Here is a 26,743-nt window from a genome sequence, read left to right on the forward strand (position 1 = left end):
AAATCTATACTGAAGACCACAGTTCACAAGTTCCAATCTTATGCACAGAACTTTCAGTCAGCTATTTACAGACTTGAAAATAAGTGAGTGGTCAGCCAAGGATTACCAGGTATTTGAGAAAAGCTCAAATAAAAAAGATAAAAAAGAAAAAAGAAAAAAATTTAAAATTCAGCTTGGATGAAACAGAGGCTACAAAAGAAGAAAATAATTTCTGGAACTGTTATTAATATCTTTAAAGAAATAAAAGAAATTGTATCCCTGAAATCCTGAAACAGTATCTTATTAAAATTTTTTAAAAAGAAAAAAAAATTTAAGACAAAAACCACCAAAAGCAATTCCCCAGAAATTACAAAATGACAGTAAAAATTTAAAAACCAAATAAGGGTTAAAAGATAAGTTGAGAAAACGTGCTAGAAACGGGAGTTTAAAGAGTAAGAGGAAAATAAAAGAAAGCATGAATTTTAAAAGTTAAAGAACCAGTTCAAGAATGCCGCCATCAGGGCTTCCCTGGTGGCGCAGTGGTTGAGAGTCCGCCTGCCAATGCAGGGGAAGCGGGTTCGTGCCCCGGTCCGGGAGGATCCCACATGCCGCGGAGTGGCTGGGCCCATGAGCCATGGCCGCTGGGCCTGCGCGTCCAGAGCCTGTGCTCCACAATGGGAGAGGCCACAACAGTGAGAGGCCCGCATACCACAAAAAAAAAAAAAGAATGCCACCATCCAAATAATATGGATTCCAGAAAGAGAAAGTACAGAAATTAAAATATAGAAATCAGATTCCGAAAAGAGGTTTTCAATAACTAAAGGACATGAATACCTAGATTAAAGGTCCTCTAAGTGCCCCATACAATGGATTAAAAGAGACCCACAACCAGACAGATTATCATGCCATGTCAGAACATTGCCGACAAAGACAAGATTCTAGAAGTTTCTGGAGAGGAAAAGATCCCATACAAAGAATCAAGAACAATTTGGACTTCAGATTTTAGTAGCACAGGAAGCTAGAAGATGATGGATTAATTAATATCTTCAATATTCTAAGTAGATGCTATTTCCAACCTAGAATTCTATACCCAGTTGTCTTAGTTCTTTTGGGCTGCTATAACAGAGTACTATAGACTGAGTGTCTTATAAACAACAGAAATCTATTTCTGACAGTTCTGGAGGCTGGGAAGTCCAAGGTCAATGAGCAGACTTATTCAGTGTCTGATGAGAGCCTGCTTGCTGGTGCACAGAAAGCGGTCTTACTGCTGTGTCGCCACATGGCAGAAGGGGCGAGAGGGCTCTCTGGGGTCTCTTTTCTAGGGCACTAATCCCATTCATGAGGGCTTCGCCTTCTGACCCAATCATCTCCCAAAGGCTCCACTTCCAAATACCATCACATTGGGGTTAGTTTTCAGCACATGAATTTTGGAAGGACACAGACATTTCGTCTATAGCACTGGCCAAACTATCAGTCAAGTATCAGGATAGATGGAAGCCATGTTCCAACATATAAGACCTCAAATTTATCCACTGTGAACTTTCTTTCAATCATCTACCAGAGCATGTGCTCTGCAAAAACAAGAGATTAGGTTAAGAAAGAAGGCAACCTGGGGTTCGGAAAACAAGAGAGGTGAAGGAATCTCCGGGACGCTTGTGAAAGGAGATCCTCAGGTCACTGCTGTGAACAATAACAAGAAATGGAACACTACAGCCTGGAGGAGGTTAGAAAGCTCTAGGAAACATGGCCAATCTGAGGTGAGTGACCATATGAGGAGGAAATGTACACATCTGGGGTAACATTTGGGATTAACTGATTGTTTTGTATGTAGGAAACTTAGGAAGAAAATGAGATAATTGCAGAAGTCATTAGAGGTTACTGGTTAAGAGCATAGGCTCCTGGGTTCAAAACCTGGCTCTGCCACATATACCTTGGTTTCCTCAAATATAAAACAGAGACAGTAGTATGTACCTCATAATGGTATACCGAGGAATATATGGGTAATCTACAGAAATCTCTAGAACAGTGTCTGTCACAACATAAGAGTTCAATGCATGTTAGTAATTACAGAATATTCCACACTCAGCTATATGTAGCATGTATACAGTCACAATAATATAAGATTGAATTTTCGATAAACTGCAAATACAATAAAGCTGAGGCAGATGGAAGGATGGGACTAGTACATGTTCATGAATGTGGGGAGGGTTTGTGTGGGGTAGGGGGAGACGATATCCTTAATATTCATTATTTGATAATGCCTGAAAGTGGAAAACAAAAAAATAGTAATAGAAGCATACTATTTAGAGGGGGCAAATGAGGCTACTAGAAGAATTAGCTTAAGGAATTAAAAGTGGTTGCCTTTGAACGGAGGGAGGTATGGCACCATTATCTTCCACAAACCTTGTAGAACTATTTGACTCTATACACTCTGTGCATGAATAACAAATTTTAAAAATGTAAACCAGACAAACCAGAAAGGTCATCTGTGTGTAATGCCAGAAAGAAAGCAATTTACAAAGCAGGCCATTTCTATGAGAATGGAGACAGCTTTGCTACCTCTGGAGACAGACATATCGACTAACCCCATACTTCCAGGGGTGGCAATTAAGTTCTTTCAGTGGATGTTCTTTGCACGTGTCGTTCTGGAAGATATTTGACCCTAACTGTCAGCCTTCTTCTGCATTTGGCCGGACTTCCTCTGGCTCTCTGTGTCCCTGTAACAGGTGAATAACTAAGGAAGAAAAGCATTCCTTCTGTCTGTGGACACTTGTTTATAATGGCATTCAGGATCCCCTCGCTGGGCTGACAGATGCTCCTCCAGAAGGTTAATGAGATAAAGTTTCCTCCAGCTGGTCCTTAAGCAGAGATTACACCTAAGGGGAGGATAAGAAGATTACTCCAGAAGCAGGCACTGCCTCATGTTCTTCATAAATTAGCCCTCATAAAAGTAAACCAAGGTTATCCTCACTCAGCTAATATCAATATTTCACTATTTTTCATATTTCTGTCATTTTATTTTTTTAATGAGACTTGGGACGGTTCTGTGATTGTTACCAGAAATACCAATGCACAAAAGCCAGCATGTATTTGGAAACTAGAAGGGCTATTTTTGTTCTTTGGATTTTTCTCCAAGTTCAAGGAATCAAAGGTAAGTTATTTAAATATTTGTTTATTTTTTTTAATTGCTTATATATAAAATCTATTTACAGAGTTGAACATTCAAAATCCAGAAAGTCACCACTGTATCTCAGAGGGCTCGTATATGGTGGGCCTTGAATACATATTGATTGATTGTTTGAATGATTGTCAGAAATGGTTTTCACTTGCTGAATATTTATTTTATATTTGTATAATATATGTATTTATATATATTTTTTATATATGCATCTTAAGCGCAATTTATGTTAACAAAATAGGAGAGATGAATGCATCCTATTTACTCTTAGAAAACACTGCATACAAATCCATAACATTAATGTCAATAAAATTAGTAGGTCCATGAAAAAAATGAAATTAATACTTTGTCAATGATGATCAAACAAAAAACGTATTCCTTACCCTCTCATAGTTAAATCATTAGTTATTTTCCCTTAGAAAATAGCAAGTGTGCTGCTTCTTCAGAGTCCACAATGAGGACCAACTCAGAAACTCGGTTGCTTGTAAAGTTGTATGCGTAAAAGAACAAGCACTGACAGTTTTTACAGCAAATCTTCAAGTGAATCCAAAATTAAAGGAAGCCACAAAACGGGCATATTTAAGAAAAATAATGTACTAAAAATAACTTGTTGAAGAAAGCTTCACTTTTTTTTAAGTATAAGGCCGACCATTATAACATAATGTTTTAAGACATTCGAAATCAATCATGTTCAGTTCTTCTTTAAGGATGGCGTAGCTTTGGACCATCAACCTTTTAATTGAAGCATTGGTTTTAAAGTGCCCAGAGAAAAGTAAAACACATTGTTGGTTGCATTTGTTAAGTCACAAAAACAACAGACCTGTCAGTTATTTATATGTAACATTTTAGTGGTTGCATCTGGAGAGAGAAGAAAATTTCTGGAAAAGATTATATGAAAATTCCCTTTATGTTTTGCTACCTATAAATGATAATGGATGGAGAAAAAGTTTACTTACTTGCCTTTCAATTTGTCAATTATATATAAATGTTTACATTTATTGAAACATTTTAATTATAAGCAATTGATGGGATTCCAGTATATTCTGAGCTTAATCTGCTGAAGCACACCAATTTATCAGTTTCAGAAACTTGACCAGTCAACTCATCTTTGGTTTTGTTTGTGTAATTAATTATGTTGACTAATTTAGCTATTTTCTCTATTTTCATACATTATGTATCAGCTATTACAATTACAAATAGCATAATTACATATAGAAAGTTAAATGAAAGAACTCACCAAAAAACTACAATTTGTTATATGCCAATATCTATGAAACAAACTATTATAACTGCATAATAAAAAAATCTTTACGTTACTTATTTGGGGTTTTTTATTCCATAAGAACCTCAGATCTGTGAATTTCTGTTAATCTTTAATTAGTGAGGTTCACGAGTAATTAGAGTTTATGTACTTCAGCCAGACCGGTTTCCCATTTGTGACTAATTAACCATTATGAGTGTATTTACATAGAAAATGCTTTTGGAAGAGAGAAGAGTTCAACTCAATACAACTAGTTGTTGAGCATAAAAACTGGGTATTTAAAGTCAAGAATTTCTTTTTAAAAAGTTATCCATTATTTGAAAAATCAAAAGATATGGAAAATTACCCATAGTACACCTATCCAAACACAACCTATGTCGGCACCTTCATATGTTCCCTCAGTCTTTTTTCTATGCTTGTTCAATCTTTACATGATTTCAGTTCTCCTGCACACACAATTTTATATGAGGCTTTTTGCACAACTTTTGCATCAGATGAATGGTCTACATTGCTATCTTGCTTTGACTATCATCATTTTATTGGCTGCATAATGTTCCTTTCAGTTGATATCACGATTTGCTTTATCTAAATACTCAACGAAAGAAGTGTTTCTAATTGTTTTGTTATTATGATATTAAGATATTCATTGCAATGAATATCCTTGCACATAAGCTCTCTCAGTATTTAAGATTCCTAGCATGAATTCACTAAAGTAAAATGATTGGGTCAAAGCAATATAAACAGTTTCGTGGTATTCGATTCATATTGCCAAACTTCTTCTCAAAAGGTTTCTTTCCTATGCCGGTAGGTAATTTTTCCCAATTTGATTCCATAAGTGGAGTGTTTGCTATGTACCCAACACAGAATATTAACAGATTCAGAGATATGCCGATATTTCAAAAGGTTTCCTTTGAGCTTTGCAGATTTCAAAGGTAGTTTTTCCATTGATACACATAAATGAAATGGTTTCGATTTCAAAGCATTCATTAAATAAATCGTTTAGTGCAACAGAAGACAGTTCGATAGTTTCAAACAACAATGACTTCATCAAGATACAAGCACCTCTCTTCGGTTTTCAGAATGGGGATGCCAGTTATATCCTATGTGTACTGCACTGCTTTATTCGCTTACCTTTCCATTTCGCATAAACAATTTCATCTAATTGCTTGTGACATGCTGAGGTGTGGGAGAAAGAGAAGAGAGAAAAGCCACCCTTAGCAAACCCTAAAATGGAAATGGTGTTTATCAGAGTATGGGTTTTTTGCATTATATTCGGTTATACTAAATGAAACCTTAACTAAGTTATTATTAGCTCACCAAGGTAGGGTAATTTATTTTAGTAACTATGAAATGTCAGGAAATTTGCATTTGAAGACACTCCAGTTCTTGCTAATTCTTTACTACTGGGATATGTTCTCGTTTCATAAAATTACCCAGGAAGTTATTTTTCCTCATTGCGGCTCCATGAACAGAGAACAAAGCTTCATTTATATACCTGAGATAGCTGCCCAATGACAGTCACATTAACTTTGCAGCTCCTATATTTTATCATCTCTGCTACAGTCTCAGAACACTGTAATTCAAAGGTTGAAGGCAGATATTTCTCTTCAGTTTTACCTGAAAAGATGTCCTTAAAATCAGTCATGTAAATTGAAGACACTTTGTGTCCAATTGAACAAACCATGGCAGCACACCTCGCTCAGACCATTTATTAGATTATATGCTTTAAAAAGAAAAGGCGATTGCTGCCTTGTGACCCTTCCAGGCTTATTTTGCTGATCACACTGAAGGACTATCATATGTGTGAGCTAATTAGGCAGCGTTGACAGGACCTATTGCCTTCGTGATCATTTCCATCAATCGTGAGCGAGCCACCACCTTAAATATCAACCATATTTGCATGTTAATCCTGTATGCAAATTCACATCCTGTATACCTTTGGTGCCCCAGCCATGTTCACAGATCTTATGCTGTTTTAAAATAATCCATTTGAGGCTTCCTGGTGGCGCAGTGGTTGAGAGTCCGCCTGCCGATGCAGGGGACACGGGTTCGTGCCCCGGTCCGGGAAGATCCCACGTGCCGCGGAGCGGCTGGGCCCGTGAGCCGTGGCCACTGAGCCTGCGCGTCCGGAGCCTGCGCTCCGCAACGGGAGAGGCCACAACAGTGAGAGGCCCCCGTACTGCAAAAAAAATAAAATAAAATAATCCATTTGATTTTCACAATAGTCTCTAGGTTTATATTATAATTCAGTGGATATTTGGAAATGACCATAGTAAAATTCTGGTTTTCAGCAACCATTGGGTCTGAGTTCCCTGTCTGAGACTGAGAAACAGTCTCACTGGGATATTAGCCTCCCTAATCAAGAGCGCCATGTCAGACGGAACCATTTTAATAAGGGAGGGAGTGTACTTTTCGCTCTGGATCCAAGGCAATCTGCATGCTGAAGCTTATCCTACAGAGAGTTGATATGGGTGGTAATGAGAAGTCACACATGGAAATGCCACTGTCAAATCTGACCTACAGCATGCATCATTATGATTATTTATCGAGAATGTACTTCCTCTGCTGTCCCTCTCTTCTGGCCACAGTGAATGTGGGACTATGCAAGAGCTGCAGAACCGTGATAAATACTTCTAAGCATATGGCTGTATTCAGTAGCTAAATATTCTCCCATTCACATTCAGCCATTCTTGAGGAAACTGTTTCTTTCTGCGTGCCTTTATAAAGGCATCTTCTTTCATTCCAACTTGGGTTTCTCCATCCAGCCATCTTTAGACCCCTCACTCACCACGGCCCACATCTGTTTTCATAATCACTCCCCCAGGAAAAGGGTTAAAGGAAACTAAGCCAAAAGCCAAGGAAAGAGAAGAGCTTCCAAAGTCTCCCCGATGCCTTCAGAATCGAGTCCAATCATGTCATTTGAGGGTCCTTACAATCCGCCCCTACCTTCCTTTCCAGCCTTACTTGTAGAGCCTACATGAGTCCGTGCCATGGCTAGACGCATTGCTTTCTGCAGATCTCCTTACTTGGGAAATATACACCAAGAGTGTACAAAACATATATGTGGTATTTAGAGAATAATAATAACATGCTCGCTTCCCAGGTTAAATAAGAAAACATTAATAGTATCTTAGAAGTCCCCTGTCTGCTCTGCCAGGATCTCGCCCCCTTTACTGTCATGAATCTTGTGTTAATTATGTCATTGCTTGTCATTAGTGTTTCCACCTATAGATGTATTCTCTCAATAGTATATTAATATTTCTTCTTTTGGTTTGTTTGTGTATTTATATAAGTAATCTCATGTTGTATGTGTTCTCCTATGGCTTAGTTCTTTGGCTCGACATTATATTTTTAAGAGTTTTCCTCACTGTTGCATGCATCAGACACTGAGGCAAGAGCTTACCTGCTACTCTTCATTAGGGAGTGCATTTTCAGGGAGCCAGGAGGAGAAGAAAATGAGGGGTGAAGCAGTGAAAGAGGGAAAACCGACATAAAGTTGCCTCACCAAAATGGCCGGCACTTGGTGTCGAGTGCAACCAATTGCTGATTTCAAGGGACCGTCTTTAGAGGCTACAGGATCTCCAGCTTGTCCATGAGGTTGGGAGCCTAGGGGTAAATGGAGAAAAATTCATAGGAGATCTCCTCAAAAGTTCACCTCAAAGGACATTAACTTCCCTGCACTTCCAGTGTACCCGTCCATAGACCACGGGTGGGTCCTGGGGCTTCTCACACCTCAGCAGCAACAGAAAATCCTGGGGCAGGAGAAACAGACACCGTGACACAGCAAGAGGCAAGGAACTGTGGGCTTGTGTCTCCCATAATGGGTCAGAGCTTATGAAGAGCTGGTCTGAGAGACAGGTGAGGCTAAGAGGGCCTGAGATGATGCTTGAGAGGCGTCTGGGACATACTGCTGCCTGGTATGGATACACCGTGTATTCATTCTTCTGTTGACGGACTTTGCATTACGTACAACACTGGTACAGACATTCCCAATTGTCTCCTGGGGCTCTCCAGGAATCTCTCCAGCATCTAGTTCTCTTTCTCTTTCTCTTTCCCTCTCTCTCTCTCTCTCTCTCTCTCTCTCTCTCTCTCTCTCTTCTGAATAGGAGAGAAATCACTGTGTCATGAGGAATGCATGTTTTCAGTTTTACCAGGTGATACCAAACTGTCTCCCTAAGTGTTTGTGGCATTTGGAGTGAGAATCACTTGCGTTCCAAATCCTCATCCACACTTGTTATTGGCTGACTTTACTTTCTGTCACTCTGCATTGGGGGTGAAATAGTGTCTCAATGTGGTTTTAATTTGCATTTCTCTGATTACCAATGAAGTTAAGTATCTTTTCCTGTATTTTGGGGTCTTTTGTGCTTCCTCTTCTAGAAAATCCTTGAACAAGTATTTTGACCAATTTTTTCAGTGAGATATATGTCTTTTCTTACTGATTTGGAGCAGTTCCTTTTAAGTTGCAGACACCAACCCTTTTGCAATGATGTTCCCTTTCAAATACCTTCTGTCAGTTTATAGCCTTGCCTTCTTACTCTCTTAATGGTATAGCCTTTGATGAACACACATTCTTAATTTCAGTGTTGTTGAATTAGCCTTAGTAACTTCATATTCTCCTATATTGTCTTATAAAAGACGTTTCATTTTTCATACTTAATTCATGACAATTTATTGTATGTGTATGTGTGTGTGAAGCAGGAAAACAATTTCTTTTTTTTAAAACACTGATAATCAATTGTTTTAGCACCACTCAATGAATAGTTTCTCCTTTTCTCTCTGCTCTGTGATGCCTCTTCTGCCATGGACATGGGGTTTGGTCATTTTTTTTATCCCTGAGCTAATACCACATTGCTTCAATTATTTTCAATTTATAATAATCTTGAAATCTTGTAACCATGTTTCCCTGGCTTAGTTCTCTTTCTACAGAGTGTCTAAGTTATTCTTGACTCTCCACTCTTCCCTAATACATTCTAAAATTAGCTCACCAAGTTCCACAAAAATCCTTATGGAGGTTGAACTGGAATTGTGTTGGATCCATAGATGAATTTGGGGAAAATTGACACCTTTAGAGCATTAAGTCTTTCTACCAAGAACATGGAATATCTCTCCTTTTATTAGTACCTTACAATCAAGTTGCATAATGACTTTTTAAAGGGCTCCACGTCATGGACTTTAGCTTTAAGTTTCATTAGGTCCCATTGTTTAGTTTTATTTCCATTTCTCTAGGAGGTGGGTCAAAAAGGATCTTGCTGTGATTTATGTCATAGAGTGTTCTGCCTATGTTTTCCTCTAAGAGTTTTATAGTGTCTGGCCTTACCTTATTACATTTCTATGCAAAAAAGTAATTGGTTTTACATTCCAGAGCTTTGCTGAACAATCTTTATTCTGAAAATTCACTAGCAATTCTTTGGAGTTTTCTCCATTATCATTTGTGAATAAAGAAAATTTGAGTTCTTTCTATTCAGTCTTTGTATCTTTTCTTTCTCTATATTTTCTTACTGCCCTTCATAGGCCAGCCAGTATAATGTTAAAGAGAAATGTGGATTGCATGCATCCTTTCCTTGTTACTGATCTTGAAGAGAATTCTTTCATAGTTCACCATCAAGTAGGATGTTTGTTTTAGATTTTGTGTTTGTTATGTTTTTGCAAATTCCCTATATTAGTTTGTAAAAAAAGTTCCTTGCTATTCTTAAGAGTTTTAATCATGGTTAAATAAAGAAATGTATTGTGTACTTCTTCTATTTCTATTGAGATTACCAAATGGTTTTTCTCTTTTAATTCATTAAAGTGAAAAATTACCTTAATAAATTTTCAAATATTAAACCAACCCTACTTTCCTGAGATAAGTCCAACTTGGTCATGACCTTTTTTCACACACAGCTGGATTCCATTTTCTAATATTTTACTTCAAATGTTACATTAATATTCATAAGCAAGATTGGACTATGATTTTTTTCACAGAGTTTCCTTGTCAGGTTTTGTACGAGTTTGTATGAAAATAAAGTTATTTTTTCCATGAATATTTGAGGAAGCTAAAGAGTTATATTTATGAAAGGATATTTGACTACTGAGTCAATTTTTTAAAGGTAATAATAATTAGGTTTCCTGCCTCTTCTTATATTCATTTTGGTAAGTTGTATATTTCTAGAATTTATCCATTTCATATAAAATTTCAAATTTATTGACAAAACGTTATTCATACCCTCTTGTTAAGTTTTTCATATCTATAGAAAATATAATGATGTCCCCCTTTTCAATCCTGATAGTAATTAATTGTATCTTCTCCTTCTTATGATTTTTGTTTCTGTTATTAGTATTTTCAAAGGAAAAATTTTTGGCTTTTATATGTCTTTTTCTTCTCTTTTATGTTATCTTCTCTTTTATATTTTATTAATCTCTACTCATCTTCTTTTCTTGTATTTTCTTTTATTTTTTTTTCTTTTGTTAACCTCTTGAGATAGATGCTTAGCTCATTAGTATTTAGCTTTTTTCTTTTTCTAAAATAGGCATTTTAATGAGATAAGTTTACTTTTCAAGTACTGATTTAACTATATCCCACAAGTTTTATTGTGTAAAAGTTTATCATTTGATAAAATATTTCTAATAACCAGCATGATTTCTTCACCGACTTATGGGTTATTTATAAGTATTTTTTTTCGATTTCCAAACATATAGGGAATTTTCCAGTTGTTTTTTTAAAACTGATATTTAGCTTACTTCTTTGTTGGACTGAGAACATAATGTATGTGCATTATAGTCCAATATATAGTCAATATTTGTATGTTCTCCCTGTGCTTGAAAATAAAGTATATTTTATATATAATATAAATATATACTATATTATATTTTTGTTTTATAATGTTCTATATATGTTCATTAAGTCAATTTTAGTTATGTTTTCAATCCTCTGTATCTTTATCGATTTTCTTCTGCTTGTTCTATCAGTTACCAAGAAAGATCTCTTAAAATCCACCTGCTATTATTGTTGATTTTACTTTCTTTATTGTTCTAAGTTTGCTTTATATATTTTAAGATAATATTATTAAGTACATAAAATTATAACTTGTTACATCTTTCTGATGACTTTTAAATTTTTACCATTATGATGTGACTATCATCATCTTTGTAATGCTTTCAGCCAAATAAGGAAATTTGTCCACTGATGTGCTGGAACTGGCCCACACTGACTTACAGGAGCCAGTTGCTCACATCTCTTCCCAACTCTGTTTTCAATAATAGCACATCGGTGGCTTGAAATCAGCCATGGGAGAGTTATAACAGAAAAATTGGCAAGTGTTGCAAATCAGGCCTTCTCATCCAACCCTAAGAGCTAGTTATGGAACATTTAACAGCAGACCTCTGACCTCATTAGATATTAATATAGCTATACCAACTTTCCTTTGATTAGTGTTTGCATAATATAACTTTTTTCCATCCTTTTAACTTCCCTATGTCTTTTCATTAAATGTGTCTGTTAAAACAGCATATCGTAGAATTTTTTAAATGTAGTCTGACAATCTTTCTCTTTTAACAGAAACATTCTGTCCATTTATATTTAACGTGTCCCCAATATTGCATGGGGCATACTTATACTAAAAATTTACATAGTTGTTTATTGGAAATTCAAGTTTGACTGGGTGTCCTATATTTTATTTGCTAAATCAGGCAATCCTATTCCTATCTTATTCCTACCCCTAAACCTCAAAGTAAAATGGTACCACATCATAAGAAGAGCTAACAATGTGCCAGGCCTGCTGTAAAATCGTGACCCCTATTTTCTCATTTAATCTTCAAAACAAAACAGAACTATATAACATGCAAACATTAATCCAAATCTATGGTGTTGGAATTATCGTTATACCCTTTGTGAGTTAGAAAGTTGAAGCACATCGAGATTATTTGCCCAAGTTCAGGAAGTGGCTCAGGAAGGCAGAGCTATCTTCCTGTAACTTCAGCCCCACAGGTACTCAAGATGAAGTTCATCTTTCTTCTCTGCAAGAACTGTGATAGTTTCTCATGCATAAGAAAGGCAGAGATGTATAGCTGTTTAACCTGTTTAATCTGTTCCAATTCTGCTCTCCTCGAGCAGCTACAATATCATTCTTTTGTGGCAATATATGTAAGAATGCTGTACACGCAATTCTCTTTACTCGGAATTTCCAATACACTCCAAGACCAGGTTTACATGAGAGCACTAAAACTTAAGAGTAGCTGTTTCATAGTTTGTAATATTAGAATTGTCAGCCACAAATAGATTCAGAAGACAAAGATGCTGGGCTAAATTAGCTGATTCTGATACAAGTACTTCGGACATGGTTAGAATCTAATGAGATAAATATGCTCCAAATATGTAGCACCCCTAGGAATCACAGGGAGAAAGACACCAGCACAGCTGGAAACAGAGGAAAGTGGTTAATGTGTCCCATAAGCAAATCTATCTTCCTGCCCCCTGCTACTTCCTCAGTGCACTCCCAGCTTCTGAAGTTAGCTTCCTCCTAATTGGGGGGGTTTTTTTTATAGGCTCTTGGTAGGTCTTTGTGATTTCCTGCTACTTGTCTACCCCACCCACTTCCAAGCAGATGGTGGACAGACTCTGCCTCCAGCTTGTGAATGACCCGGTACTGTTGTTCCAGCGAAACCTTTTGGTTTCCATATCATTGAAACTTTCTGGGGCTTCCCTGGCGGCGCAGTGGTTGAGAGTCCGCCTGCCGATGCAGGGGACACGGGTTCGTGCCCCGGTCCGGGAAGATCCCACGTGCCGCGGAGCGGCTGGGCCCGTGAGCCATGGCCGCTGAGCCTGCGCGTCCGGAGCCTGTGCTCCGCAACGGGAGAGGCCACGGCAGTGAGAGGCCCGCGTACCGCCAAAAAACAAAAAACAAAAAAAACTTTGTCAAGCCAGGCTAGAAAACTGCTCTGAAAACTATCACATCCCATACCTTTGTGAGATACAACTCATCATCCACAGATCTCAGATTAACCTGTAAAATTCCATTCTGATTCTCTTATTCGTAACCTGTGTATTCATTTAAACTCCACATTCTGAAACCAATGGAGATGGTGCCCCCAAAATTTACAGGATGGGTTAAAAATTGGGAAGCAGAAAAAGGTTAGTAGAAGTTAAGTTAACGTAAGGAAGAGATGATTAAAAGTGGCGTAACGGGGTTGGTCCTACACGGATACGGAGAAGGTATCTGCCTATCCAGGGTGATTTGAGGGGTACTAAAACATCCAGCTGCTGGGGAAAACACTGTTTCTCTCTGTCAACTCTTGAAAACAAGCCTTAGCTAGGCTAGCCAGCAACTTCAACATAATTGCTCTCACCTCAGTTTCACATCCTGTTTACTTCAACCTGACCTCAGCACTAAACCAACTCCGCTCACGGTTTTCCGGAGAAATATACTTTACAGTTAGTCACAGCTTATAGAGATATCCTACTCTTCTAACTTTCAAGAATGGCTTATTTGGGGGAGAAAGGATTTTGCTGATTTTGCTTATGTATTCATGTGAAAATCATTTACAATCCTTCACATTCTAAACTTCGCTGGTAAAATGCTCAAGTAAATTTAGCACCGCATGAAGAAGCTAAGGGTTGATACTGTGGTTTCTCGCAACCTCTGACACACGAATGCAGACTTCGAGGGCACTTGAGAGTCAAGGGCATCCCATGGTCCTGAATTGCAGCAGGAACAGTGCCTCTGGAACTGGCAGGTGTTTGTGAACGGGCCTTGGCCAAGAGGCTTGTTGTGAAGGATTCCTCCTCGCCTTAGATAAAGGCAGGCCATGAGCCCTTCAAGCTACCCCGGGACAAGGGCCTCAGTTGCATTGCTCTCCTTTCTGAAGACACAGAAGGCTGGTCTTTTTGGAGTATGCTCCTCCCCCTTCTCAACATCCTCTTCTGTCTCCCCACGAAAGGGGTGGGGAGTGAGCACCCACTTTTGTTCTGGGTCCAAGACCCTGTCCTGCTGGACCCCTGCCTGTCCACTTCCTGACACCTGCCAGACATGAAGAGCTCAGGACCCCAAGTTGCTCACAGGTGATCCCCCCGGGGCACAAAAGAGACCACTCCCTTTCTCTTTCCTGTTTTGGAAATCTATAGTTAACGTTTTTATAGATCTTTTTAGATTTTTCCATGTATATGAACAGATAATTATTTTCTAAAAATTGGATCAACAAAATATATTTTCATACCATTATTTTTAATGCTTGTCCAGAATTCTAATGAACTCTTCTTTTTTTAACTTGGTAGGCATTTGTATTTTTTGGTTTGTTTATTTTTCATTGAAGTATAGTTGATTTGCAATGTTGTGTTAATTTCTGCGGTACAGCAAAGTGATTCAGTTACACGTATATATACATTCTTTTTCATTATGGTTTATCCCAGGATATTGAACATAGTTCCCTGTGCTCTACGGTAGGACCCTATTGTTCCCTTTTCTCTTTTCTACTTCTCCCTTCAACGTCCGTTCGGTCCCTGCCCTCTCACCAAGCCGCATACGCCCTCAGCAAAATTTCTCGGCATCTCACCTATTGATTTGGTTCCTCCTCTTTTTTTTTAGTGCAGTGAGACGGATTTATCAATACATATGTATCCATGCAAATACATAATAGAATAGAAGATAGCAAGCTTTACTTCTTACAGTGGTTTTCCAGGGTCCTAACCCTTTCCTTCTGACGTAGAAATGCAATGGCCAAACCTATTTTGGCAATGTGAAGAAAAAACAGTGCAACCGCTCTAATGCTTTGAGAGAAGGGGGCACTGATTTTCACCCTCAGCAGGGGGTAGTGGTGTGGAGACAAGGAAGGCTGCCGTGGCACCCACGTTTCCAAAGCTTCAGGGAGGGCCGCAGTGAGGCATCCCCCCCGCATCACCGATAATCAGTCTGTAGGTTGACTACCGTTGAGACTGCGTTAGCTCCGAATCTCATTACAGAAAATCACTGAAATTTTTCCTAATTTCTGTGGTCCTCTTTTCCACCATTTACTCGCTTGCAGCGGGCTTGTCGGGATGGAATTTCACTGGGAGCTACACGTAGGAAGATAGAGGAGAAAGCAAGGTGTAGGAGCTCTTGTCATCTCCACCTGATCATGCAGAAGACAGTGTGCTTAAAATCCATGCAATTTTCTGCAACAGCATTAAGCAAGTGTTCAGTACGCAATTTTTGAGGCGTGTTCAGGTATGTTAAGCACAATGTACCTTTAGTTCCCTTGCTCTTTGGAAGAAAAACATTTCAGGTGGGTAATTGAGCATTTCCGCTAACGGAGGGGCCGGGACTGGGATGTAAACAGATCACAGGCAAGCTGAGCGTTTGCAAAAAGGTCAGAACTGCTTACGCTTTTTTGGTAAGGTCTGGAAAGTATATGCAAGATTAAATTTTTATTTTTTAAGACTTCCAGTCGTTGATTTGGTTCTGGAGTGTTACCCACTTTCTCTCTGTGGAGTTCTGTTCTTCAAATGGAGATTTTTATTCTGGAGGAATTCCAGTAGCTTTTGTCTCCACTCCTGTTAATTCTTTCATTAGGACGTCGCAGCCTTTTCCCTTTAGGAAAACGTAATGGGTTCCCTAAGTGCTTTTCCCAGTGGCTGTCAGTCTCATCACAACGCTGCCGCGAACGCCTCACTCTCCTTTTTCTGTTGTCTGTTACTGTCACTGTATGTGTACAGTGACCCTAGATTGTAAGCCTGCAGGGTTAGATGGCGAGAAAACATTCCTCTAGAGGAGAGAGTCTGGTGAGAATTGGTCCAAACAGGCTGGCAAGGACCCCCTTGAATACATAACCAGGAAAGAGGCTGCCTGGCGGGCAAGGTTGAGCCCTGAAATGGAAACTTTGTAAGCCATCTGTGATTGGAGGCCAACGTTGGTACAGGAAGGAAAAAGAGAAACTCCTCAGTGATGTACTAGGGAGGTAATAGGGAGGTTTCCAGGATGCCAGTCAACGTGGAGCCCTACCAGCCTAGAACCTAGAGTGGTAAAGACACTTTTGACTGAAGGGCTGAGCTTCACGTGAACTAGTGGACATGTTTAGGCAAGGCTTAGACAATCTAATTTTAACACGATAAATGAAGGGGCCAAAAGCCCAGTATTTCAGAGCTGCCTCTCCACCCCAGCGGGATCTGACTTTTTCTTAGGATAATGTAATGTTTGAATTCAGTGTTTGAATCAAATGGCTGTTCGTTAATTTCCCTTTCTGTACATGTGGACATTTCCAAACTTGTCACAGCTCCCCTGGGTGGCAGGATCCGGGTCAGCTCCAGGATTGAGCGGTTAAAGAAATTTAATTTAAACCCCAGTTTAAACCTTCGGTGTTGACCACCTTCCTCAGTCTGCTGGAAGTTGCCTGCCTGTGGACCTGCCGTCCTCTTCGCGCCACCTAAATACCGATATTTCCCATCTGCCAGGCCTTTCAGGAGAGCCTCCCAGCTCAATGGGAGTCCGTCCCACCGTGCTACGTCCCAGCCCTTCCTCAAATGGTCTGTTTTGCTGAAAAATCACAACCTTCACCACCACCCTCATCAACAAATGTCAGTACTGAACACGCACAATCCCGAAGTCAAAGAACTGATGATTGGGGGCTCCGTTTTCCAACCTTCGGTTCTCATTATATTATGTGTTCGATAGCGACACCTTCTGGTGAAGTGTCACAATAGCACGTCGAGTACACCGGGCTCTACGAGCACACTGCAAACATCAAAATAAAAAATAAAAATAAATAAATGAAAAGAAGGAAGGAAAAAAGAGGAGGGAATGAAGAGAGGAAATGTGGATGGCTTTGCATGTGGTGTCAGGGGACTCCTCCGTCACTCATATAGGACCTTGCTTTGTTTCAGGAAAGGAAGTGAAAACAGATCTTTCAAAGACTTTTGCCCTAAGTGCACATAGAAAAATGGGTCAGTGGCTGGAGGGAAAGCGATATCAAGAAAGAATCTTTTCGGTAGAAGGAGAAAATAATAGAATGTCTGCAGGCTGATAGGAATGATCCAGTAGGAAGAGAGAAAAATGATTCAGTAGGTGAATGAAAGGAGGGTTTCTGGAAGAACGTCCTTGTGAGGTGAAATGGCTGGGATCCAGGGCGTAAGTAAAGGAATCGGGCTTAGACAGGAGCACGGACCAGTCATCAAATAGTCACAGGAGGGAAAGCAGAGTATTTGAGCACAGATGCAGCCAGTGAGTGGATGCAGCGCTGGAAATCCGAAAAGTTATCTTCTGGTTTCTCCTGCTGTCAATAACACGGGAAGCAAGGCCATCAGCTGAGAGAACTGGCAGCAAGTGCAGGAAATCTGAGAAAATTTGTGTGCCGTTCTCCGAGAGAGAGAGAGAGAGAAATTCAGTGGACCAGAGAAAGGTAGTGTGATATTATTGAAGGACCATACATTTAAAGTAAGTCCTAATGGTTGTTTTTCCCCAGCCATGTTCAGCTACTAGGGTGCCCGTGAGGAGGAGGCAAAGAGTGGCATTTAACCCTGGTTCTGGTGGGGTTTTGGGGGTTTTTTTTGTTTTGTTTTGTTTTTGTGCTAGGAGGGCCTCTCACAGTTGTGGCCTCTCCCTTTGCGGAGCACAGGCTCCGGACGTGCAGGCTCAGCGGCCACGGCTCACGGGCCCAGCCGCTCCGCGGCACGTGGGATCCTCGCGGCCCGGGGCACGAACCCGCGTCCCCTGCGTCGGCAGGCGGACTCTCAACCACTGCGCCACCAGGGAAGCTCCCTGGTTCTGGTTTTGCCTGTCAGGTACAGTAATGGGGGCAAGAGAGTGGAGGACTCATCCTCCTAAAGAACCAGGCAATATTAATACTCTTTGCTATTGACACCTATGTTTGTAATTGGCTCCATTTAGTATTTCTTCATTGGTTTACTCTTGGATAAATTGAAAGATTCTGGGGATGCTGATTTTACTAAATTATACTTTGTGTATAAACCGTCCCCTTCCTGTTCTTTTGGTTTTCATTCACAAAGGAATGTGGAGAGCCTTCTGTAACAAAATGGGAACTTAAATCTCTGCAAGCCACATGCTGGTGGCCTCCAGGGGCCAGAGTGAGTGGTCCCAACTGTCCATCAGTAATTCCTTTCTTAAACGGCAGAACGGCTGAAAGGAAAGAGATAGAGGTGGGAGAGGAGGAGTGGAGATCTGACCACACTGCTAACGCGCTCTGACACCTCTAGGCCTCCGTACCTGACTGAGTGGCAAACTGAGAAAAATGGTATCTGTTTCGTCGATGCACGAGAGCTTTGCTGAGAGTGATATGAAATAATACCGATGGGAAAAATTCAAAATAAAATAGTACTCAGTGAATGTAAGTTATTTTTATGAGAGGTCTACAAAGCTAAAAATGAAATCCAGACCTAACCCTACCAGACACCTCAGTGCCAGCAGGATGAATGGCTCCGGAGTTTAATCCTCTGCCAGCACCCTCTCTTTGACCTCCCCGCCATCCGTTCTCTCATCATCTCCCATAAAATATCAAGCTTGCTCTGTAAATGAAACTCTAAGGCCCCAAATCATTTTCAACCAGATTGCCACCCCCAGAGCCCTGCCCTCAGAGAAATCCTAGGGCTGCTGCTAATAGGCAGGGAGGCTGTTTGCTTGCATTTTTTCCCCTAGGTTTTTAGAAGCACTCCACTTCCTCATCAAGAGTACACCTCTGGATACCACCATGCTATATATCATTCCCCACTTGAATTATAATGTCTATCTAAAGAGGCATCTCTCGGGAGGCTTGAGTGCTAAGTGGGGAGTGATTTTTAGAGAGATGTGTGGGAAAAGGTTTCAATATTTGGCAGTTCCTAAAGTCAAGATGATTTGAAATGTTGTTTTCATTTTTATTTTTTTTAAAATATGCTTTATCTGCCAATTATGCTATTGCCTGATTTCTGAAAATGTCTTGTCACTGAAATATCACATTTGGCAGTTGCAGCAACAGAGAACTTCCATAACCCTCAGGGTCAAGTTTTTAGTTTTTTCCAGCCGTTTATTATATGCTTCACTTACAGCACACAAATGTATATATTCATCAGGAAGTCAATCTTTCTTTAATTGAAATATAGTTGATTTACCATGTTTTAGGTGTACAACAAAGTGATTCAGTTATACATGTGTATATTCTTTTTCAGATTTTTTCCACTATAGGTTATTACAAGATATTGAATATCGCTCCCTGTGCTATATAGTAGGTCCTTGTTGGTTATTTTCTATACAGAACTGTTGTATCGGTTAATCCCAAATTTCTAATTTATCCTTCCCTACTCCTTTCCCCTTTGATAACCATAAGTTTATCTTCTATGTCTGTGAGTCTGTTTCTGTTTTGTAAATAGCTTCACTTGTATCATATTTTTAGCTTCCACACATAAGCGATATCATGACACTTGTCTTTCTCTGTCTGACTTCCTTCACTTAGTATGATCATCTCTACGTCCATCCATGTTGCTGCAAATGGCATTATTGCATTCTTTTTTATGGCTGAGTGGTATTACCAGGAAATCAATCTTTCTCTTACAGATCTCTCCATTCAAACATACAGTTCTGAAATTAAAGACCTAGACAATGCCGCAAGAATGGAAACAACCGAAAATACCGGGAAATTTTACAAAGTGTCAACAATGAGACGAATATTCGATTTGGCAAAGCATCGAACCAAAAGATCAGCATTTTTCCCAACTGGGCTTAAAGTCTGTCCACAGGAATCCATGAACGAGATTTTAGCAAGTCTTCAAGCTTATTACAGATTGAGAGGTAAGGAAAGAGGCACAGCCTGTTCAGGCTTTCCCTCTCGTCATCCTTTCCCTTTCATCCATCCCAAGGCTGTGTTCAGCCCAGAATTTCCAGTCTCTCATTCAGTCACAGGAGTTACAAAAATCAGCCAACGGATTTGAGAGTTATGAATGATAAACCCTCGAAACCATGATAGATCTGTGCTTGTAGGTTTTAAAACCATGTCCTGTGCAACACAGAGCCGTGAAAGTATTTAACAAGCCACCAGGAAGCCTTGGCCTCTGGGTTTTACCTCTTTGTATTATTTTTGCCGAAGCCCACTATTAAATCCTAATGTTTAAGAAGCACGGGATGATTGCAACGTCAGGAATCTGTGCAAGTTGATTTATGACTTAAGATTTCACTTTTCGTAAACCACATTACAATCCCAATCCTCCCTCCCTTCTTGATCAGTTTCAGTCGTTTATTGCTGATCCAGTAAAAATGTCTGAAACTGGGAAACCTGGAGGCACAAATTAGCAGTGGTTACCAAGATATAATGCAGGGGTGTTAACGGGATTTACAGCACAATTACTGTGGTTTCCATCAGAGTAACAGTGCAGTTTTTACCCCCACGACAGCATCACAGGACTCTTACAGCATTCCCGGAAATCATGACGGAGTTCAGTCACACCACAGCCATCAGTAGCTGTCCTTGTCATTCACTTACCGTGGATGGAAAAAAATCCCATGGCTTCTTCTTTAAAGGAAATTAAAGAATCTTTGGTAACTGCTATTAATTCCCGAGGTAGCTTGTCTGGCTGCATCCTAAACGCAAGTCACCTTACATGTGAAAATTGAGAACGTTTACTGATTTCCACCTTGATCATAATAGTTGTTTGCTTCCACTCCAAAAAGCACAGTCACCCTGCTCTATTTCAAGCCTATTGACTAGAGCAAGCTGGTTCAATTCTAGCCTGTGATGTATTGCACATTCTGACAACTGAAAACTATGCCACCAACTAACATCCCACCAAGTTCTTAAGTATTTACATCTATACGATGTGCAAAAGCTGCGTTAATCTGGGTGTTGTTATTGGGCTTGGGAAGCATAATTAACTAACAGTATCAAGAATATCAAGCCCTGGGTTTCCCTGGTGGCACAGTGGTTAGGAATCTGCCTGCCAATGCAGGGGACACAGGTTCGAGCCCCGGCCGGGGAAGATCCCACATGCCGCAGAGCAACTAAGCCCGTGCACCACAACTACAGAGCCTGACCTCTAGAGCCCACAAGCCACAACTACTGAGCCCACGAGCCACAACTACTGAAGCCCGTGCGCCTAGAGCCCATGCTCCGCAACAAGAGAAGCCACGACAGTGAGAAGCCCGCGCACCGTAACGAAGAGTAGCCCCCGCTCGCCGCAACTAGAGAGAAAAGCCCGCGCACAGCAACGAAGACCAAACGCAGCCAAAAATAAATAAATTAAATTAAAACTAAAAAATCAAGCCCTCTGTTCCACATATGTGTCACTTTATGTGGAAGTAAAAAGACACTTGCTTTCTAACAGAAGCCACACCCGCGGAGAAATGACAGCTACTGGATTAGAGTCAGAAGTAGGACTCTAATTATAGAAAATCAAGTGCACTATATTAAAATTCTGAGGTCCTAGCGCAGCACCTCTGCATATGGATGCAGAAGCAAAGAGATCATTGGGAATGCAAAGAAAAGACAGTGCCATAGGTAAAGCATTCATTTTGGACGTACCTACACATTGATCAGACAATGACACTGGTAAATTTTATGTTATCTGTTAATGGATAGAAGCATACGTACATGGGATATGCATCACATTGACTACGAACACAGCTGTTGCTAACTATTTTCACTTAACTTCTAATCCTTTATGACGTTCACAGATAGGATTCATCACAGGTATTTGTAGAATGGACTATTTATTGCTGCAACCAAATTTTTAGCTCTGAATTGTATTCTTAGCTCTTTATTCTTGATTAGGTTTACCTCTGTCGTTCTTGCTTCCCTGGATGAAACAAACCACTGTTTTTCTCCCCACAGCAATGATAACCTATTATCTTTATGGCTGCCCCTGGGTGATATGAAATTTTACTGTTCACCAGCATGGCTTTCTTAAGTCTAACAAATTGGTTCACAAAGAGACTGGAAATAAGACCCAGCTATAAAGCAGTGTTTCTCTGAAGAGTAACCCAGTTATTGCTCTCATAGCTGCTTTTACCAAATTATCTGTTGACATTTTTCAAACTTAGAGGAGACAGCTCCCACATTCCTCAAATCAAATGGAATACTGAGCTATTTCTCTTCCCAGTGCTTAAAGCAACACAAGGGAAAATGTTCTGAGCTTCCTGATAGAATCGCAAAGATTTCCTCAGAAAGCACAGACACAAGGGTCAAGGTCGTTCCTGGTAGTTTCCCAGGCAGAACCTCTGTTCCCACCACGCCAACTCTCTCCTCTGTGACTGCCTCCCTTCAAAGTCCTCTGAGTCCTTTGTGAATTCACCCCTCCCCATGTCTCTCCCTCTCTCTCTCTCTCTCCCTCCCTCCCCTCCTCTATCTCTCCCCACTCTCTCTTTCTCCCAACCCCAATATGAAAAGCAAGATCTTTCTTTCACGTTAACGTGTGACTCGGAGAAAGTTAAAGGTGAAGGGAGTCCTAGTTCTTGCTACTCGGACTGCTGTCCTCAGACCAGCAGCGTCACGTCCCCTGGGAGCGTGTACGAAACGCAGATGTCCACATGGCCACCAGACCTACTTCATAATCTGCATTCTCTCATATTGATAAGACGCCCAGGTAATCCTGCTCCTGCACCTGCGGCCCTTTCTCCCACCTCAGGGACACAGAAAGCCCTGGTCCCTATTAAAACCTACTTTTCCCAAAGGCTCTGAGAAAACGTTCTCCCTGAAGCACAAATGCCTGAAGCTGCTCGAAGAATTATTTCCCTGGGGCACTGTCGTTTACAGTGATCCAAATGTCGGGATGAAAGAGGGACCCGTATCTTTTCTTTAGACGATGTTCGAGGGGCAGGATTTTGGTGCCTCCTGCGATGTCATTTTGCCGGCATCCGAGAAGCTCAGCACACATCAGGAGGCACAGAATCCTTCCGTGATCCAGAGAACAGGGACTCACCGGGAGGGTCATCCGTCCTTGCTAAGGGAGCCTCAGATACAAACCGTGAAAGGACCTCAGCGCTGGGAGGAGTCTGACAACCTCTGAAAAGCTGGATCTTTCTAACCTCTTGGTTTACTTTTCTGCACCATCTTTGTCTGATTCTATTGGGAAGGATTGCCACAAGGATTTTGGAGAGAGCCAGAGCCTTGCCTCTCCAGTATCCCCACAGTTGCTTGAGATCTGACCACAGAACCTCAGCCTTTCTGCTTGGTGTCTCAGCCTAGGCTGTTTGATGATGTAGGAAAAACCCCCAGGCAACACGCACCTCAAATGTGGAAAACGCGATGGCACTTTTGAGGTGGTGGGCGCTGCAAACCACCCCCCGCCCCGGGTCTGTGGGTTCTGGTCAGGCTGCTGCTAGTAAATGACCTGAGCTTCTGTTGGTCTGGAATTCTCTTTGCCTCTTAAAACAGAAAGCTAAGAGAAACCCCCGATGTGGACCAAGTGGGGAGTGAGGGAAGTTAAAGCACTGGAGTAAGCGTCTCCAGACTGGGCTTCACATACCTTGTTCCTCCCCATAACCCATAACCCCTTTTCTCTGCATGGCACTCAGAGGGTTTCTTTAGAAAGTCAGATGATGTCAGCTTCTACTCCAAAGCACCCCCTTGCCCCTCAGCCCTCCAGAGTTAAAGTTCAACATATCACAATTGCGTATGACCCAAGTCTTCGATCTTTGTTTCCTAACTTAATCCCCCCAAATAATTTTTAAATTAGGTGCCCTCTTGAGAGCTTTTCCGTTGACATCTAAAGTTTTCCATCATAAGCTTAAATAACTGGATAAGATGTAACTTTGGGTGAGCTGTAAATATTGATATTGAAAATAAGATAGGAATTAAAGCATCCTCGTATATACAGTGGAATCTATCATAGATACTCAATACTTACCATCAGGTACTCTACAAATGCATGAACAAGCCCTTCCAAACAGCAGGCAAGGTCACGTGGTCCCTTTTCCTCCACACACCCACATTTCCATGCCACCTCTCACTGCAGAGTCTTATCTTAACGTAATTTAGGTCATACTTGAAAGTCTGTTATGGGCTGCTCTAAAATACTGCTCAGTAACAAAAAGGTACAAAAACTGAAGTTACATTTTTTAACTTATTTCCTAAGTAAATAACTTATTTTACTTATTTCCAGAAATTTCTTCTGGATTCAGTTGCATTTAGAATTATTTTTAATATATACTTGATTAAAGGAAGTAGATGTAAGTTTGACAAAAGTTTTTAATTTTTTTATGGATGGATATAAGATCAGATATTGGTTTGGGGTAACTAATGTTTATAGATGCAAAATTAGGAGCAAAGCTTTGGAAGGGGCCAATTTAAATGAAGGGCCTATAGCTTAAGCTCCACTGGCTTCTGCCTCTAGATAGATGGGTTTGCTCTGGCGCTGTCCCTCTATTAGTTCATGTGCCATTATTTATTATTCCTGTTACGTATTGCTAACATTAGACAGGATTTAACACCCATTTTATCCCTATTCTTTTCCTTAGTTTCACTTGAATGCTGAGAAAACGTGTGACATAAATAAGTAGACGGGAACAGATGGAGTTTTGTTACAGTAGCAGCCTTATTCTTAAGTTCCTCTGGCATTTTATGCTAAGAATCACATCGTGATCTGCCATCATTATTTTTAATGATCTATCAGCTGTCGACTTCATTAGGACTTTTTCTAAGGTGTTGAAGGCAAAGCATCAGAAACTGCCCTACTTGCAAAAACTGTGTGTTTGCCCTCGACTAAGTCCACTCCCTGTCTTAATCTCAACCACAGTTATTTCAAATGCCCTTTGTGTGGCAACCCAGGGGCAACTGTGCCATCACAGGAAGGCGGTATGGATGGGGAGATGGGGGAAGGAAGACGGCCAAAGGGCAAGTGAGGAAGGAAAGATGCGTTGTTAGGCAAACCGATTTAGGAAAGCACGATAGGGAAGTTGAGATCTAGGAACTGAGTCTCTGTAAATGCATGTGTGCCTGTTTATCCCTTGGAAAGTCTGCAGATACAGCGGGGTACCTGTGCCCCAGTAGAAGACGACTGGTCTGCAAGACGTGCACCATCTCTGTGCCCCTCACCACATACTTCCACGTTCATCCTCTATGACTCTCAGCCTTGCTCTGGCCACAGTGACGTTTTTACTGTTTCTTCAATGTTCAGCATTCTCCAGCCTCGGGGCCTCTTCTCAAAAGTCACCTTGATCAGGAGGTCTTCCTCAACCACCCTATTTTTAATAGCAGTCTTACACACACACACACACACACACACACACACACACACACACACACACACACACACACCTGTATTTCTATCTCCCTTCTTTTATTTTTCTCCATGGTGCATATAGGGGCTCAATAGAGATGTGTTAAATGAATTAAACTCTATGGGCTATAGGATATTGTTATCAGCATCAGCCGTGACAGAGCTTGCCACGTTTACGACTGGGCTTGGGTTGGGAGAAGGGCATCTTCTCAGGATGTGGCCGTTTTTCACTCCTGATGGCGCTGCCTTGCAGTGTGCCAGGAAGCAGTGTGGGAAGCGTATCGCATCTTTCTGGATCGCATCCCTGACCCAGGGGAATACCAGGACTGGGTCAGCGTCTGCCAGCAGGACACTTTCTGCCTCTTTGACATCGGGAGAAACTTCAGCAACTCCCAGGAACACCTGGATCTTCTTCAGCAGGTGAGTTTAAACACGGAGTGTCGGGAACCCGTTCCAAGTAGCTCCCAGGCCTCCAGACCCTGCCCCTCTTGAACTCGTTCCCCCAGCGTAAGGGTTGGCTGAAGAAATGCTTAGAGAGATCTGAGAAGGCCAACAGGAATTTTCTTCCTGCAAAATAACATTTTACAGGCTGATTGAAGTGGAGTTAAAGGGAAAAGGGAATGAAAATAGACTTTGGCTCTTCCGTTGGCATTGTCTCTTGATAAAATTACTTTTTATCTTCCTACAGAGGATAAAACAGAGAAACTTCCTTGAGAGGTGAGTACCCAAAATACAGTTGCGGCATGCTCTTGACTTTTGAAAGATCACATGATGGAGTGAGACTGAGCTATTGTGCCTTTGTATTATTTCAGCTACTGAGATCAGAGTAGGTTATTCTGACAGACCCTTTATGCATATATTCTGCTGAAGATAAATGAGTATATAAAAGGGAAATGGATAGACCTTATAGATTGAGATAGATGTTTGCGCTATATCTGCCGATAAAATGAATGCGATACTGTTTGATAATGACCTAACGTGTTTTTTACTTATTAGATACACAGCAATTAAAATAGCTTCATTTTTAGAACTGATGAAAAATATTAGTTACATCAGGAACATGTTGAATGCAATCAAAGAGCAACCTGAATCTTGAACTCTCATTTGGTATTCTGTAAAGTGTTAGTATTTCTCAAACTAAACTGAAGCACTGAGCGGTGTCTTCTACAAGAACCGAATATCAAAT

At 40.6% G+C, this 26,743-nt stretch overlaps 1 protein-coding gene across 2 annotated transcripts in view; it reads left to right on the forward strand.

The window, feature by feature from the left end:
* The first annotated feature begins 3,063 nt into the window (after window positions 1-3,063).
* Window positions 3,064-26,743, forward strand: part of IMPG1 (interphotoreceptor matrix proteoglycan 1) — a 91,540-nt gene continuing 67,860 nt past the window's right edge. Inside the window, exons 1-4 of one of the 2 annotated variants that reach the window (XM_059083063.2) lie at window positions 3,064-3,130; window positions 19,907-20,140; window positions 25,811-25,977; window positions 26,246-26,274. In XM_059083063.2, coding sequence (XP_058939046.1) covers window positions 3,064-3,130; window positions 19,907-20,140; window positions 25,811-25,977; window positions 26,246-26,274 — 497 coding nt within the window. The remainder of the gene's footprint in view (window positions 3,131-19,906; window positions 20,141-25,810; window positions 25,978-26,245; window positions 26,275-26,743) is intronic. The other variant, XM_059083064.2, reaches the window with a different exon arrangement.

This window comes from Kogia breviceps, chromosome 13 (genome assembly GCF_026419965.1).
Source record: "Kogia breviceps isolate mKogBre1 chromosome 13, mKogBre1 haplotype 1, whole genome shotgun sequence".
NCBI lineage: Eukaryota > Metazoa > Chordata > Mammalia > Artiodactyla > Physeteridae > Kogia > Kogia breviceps.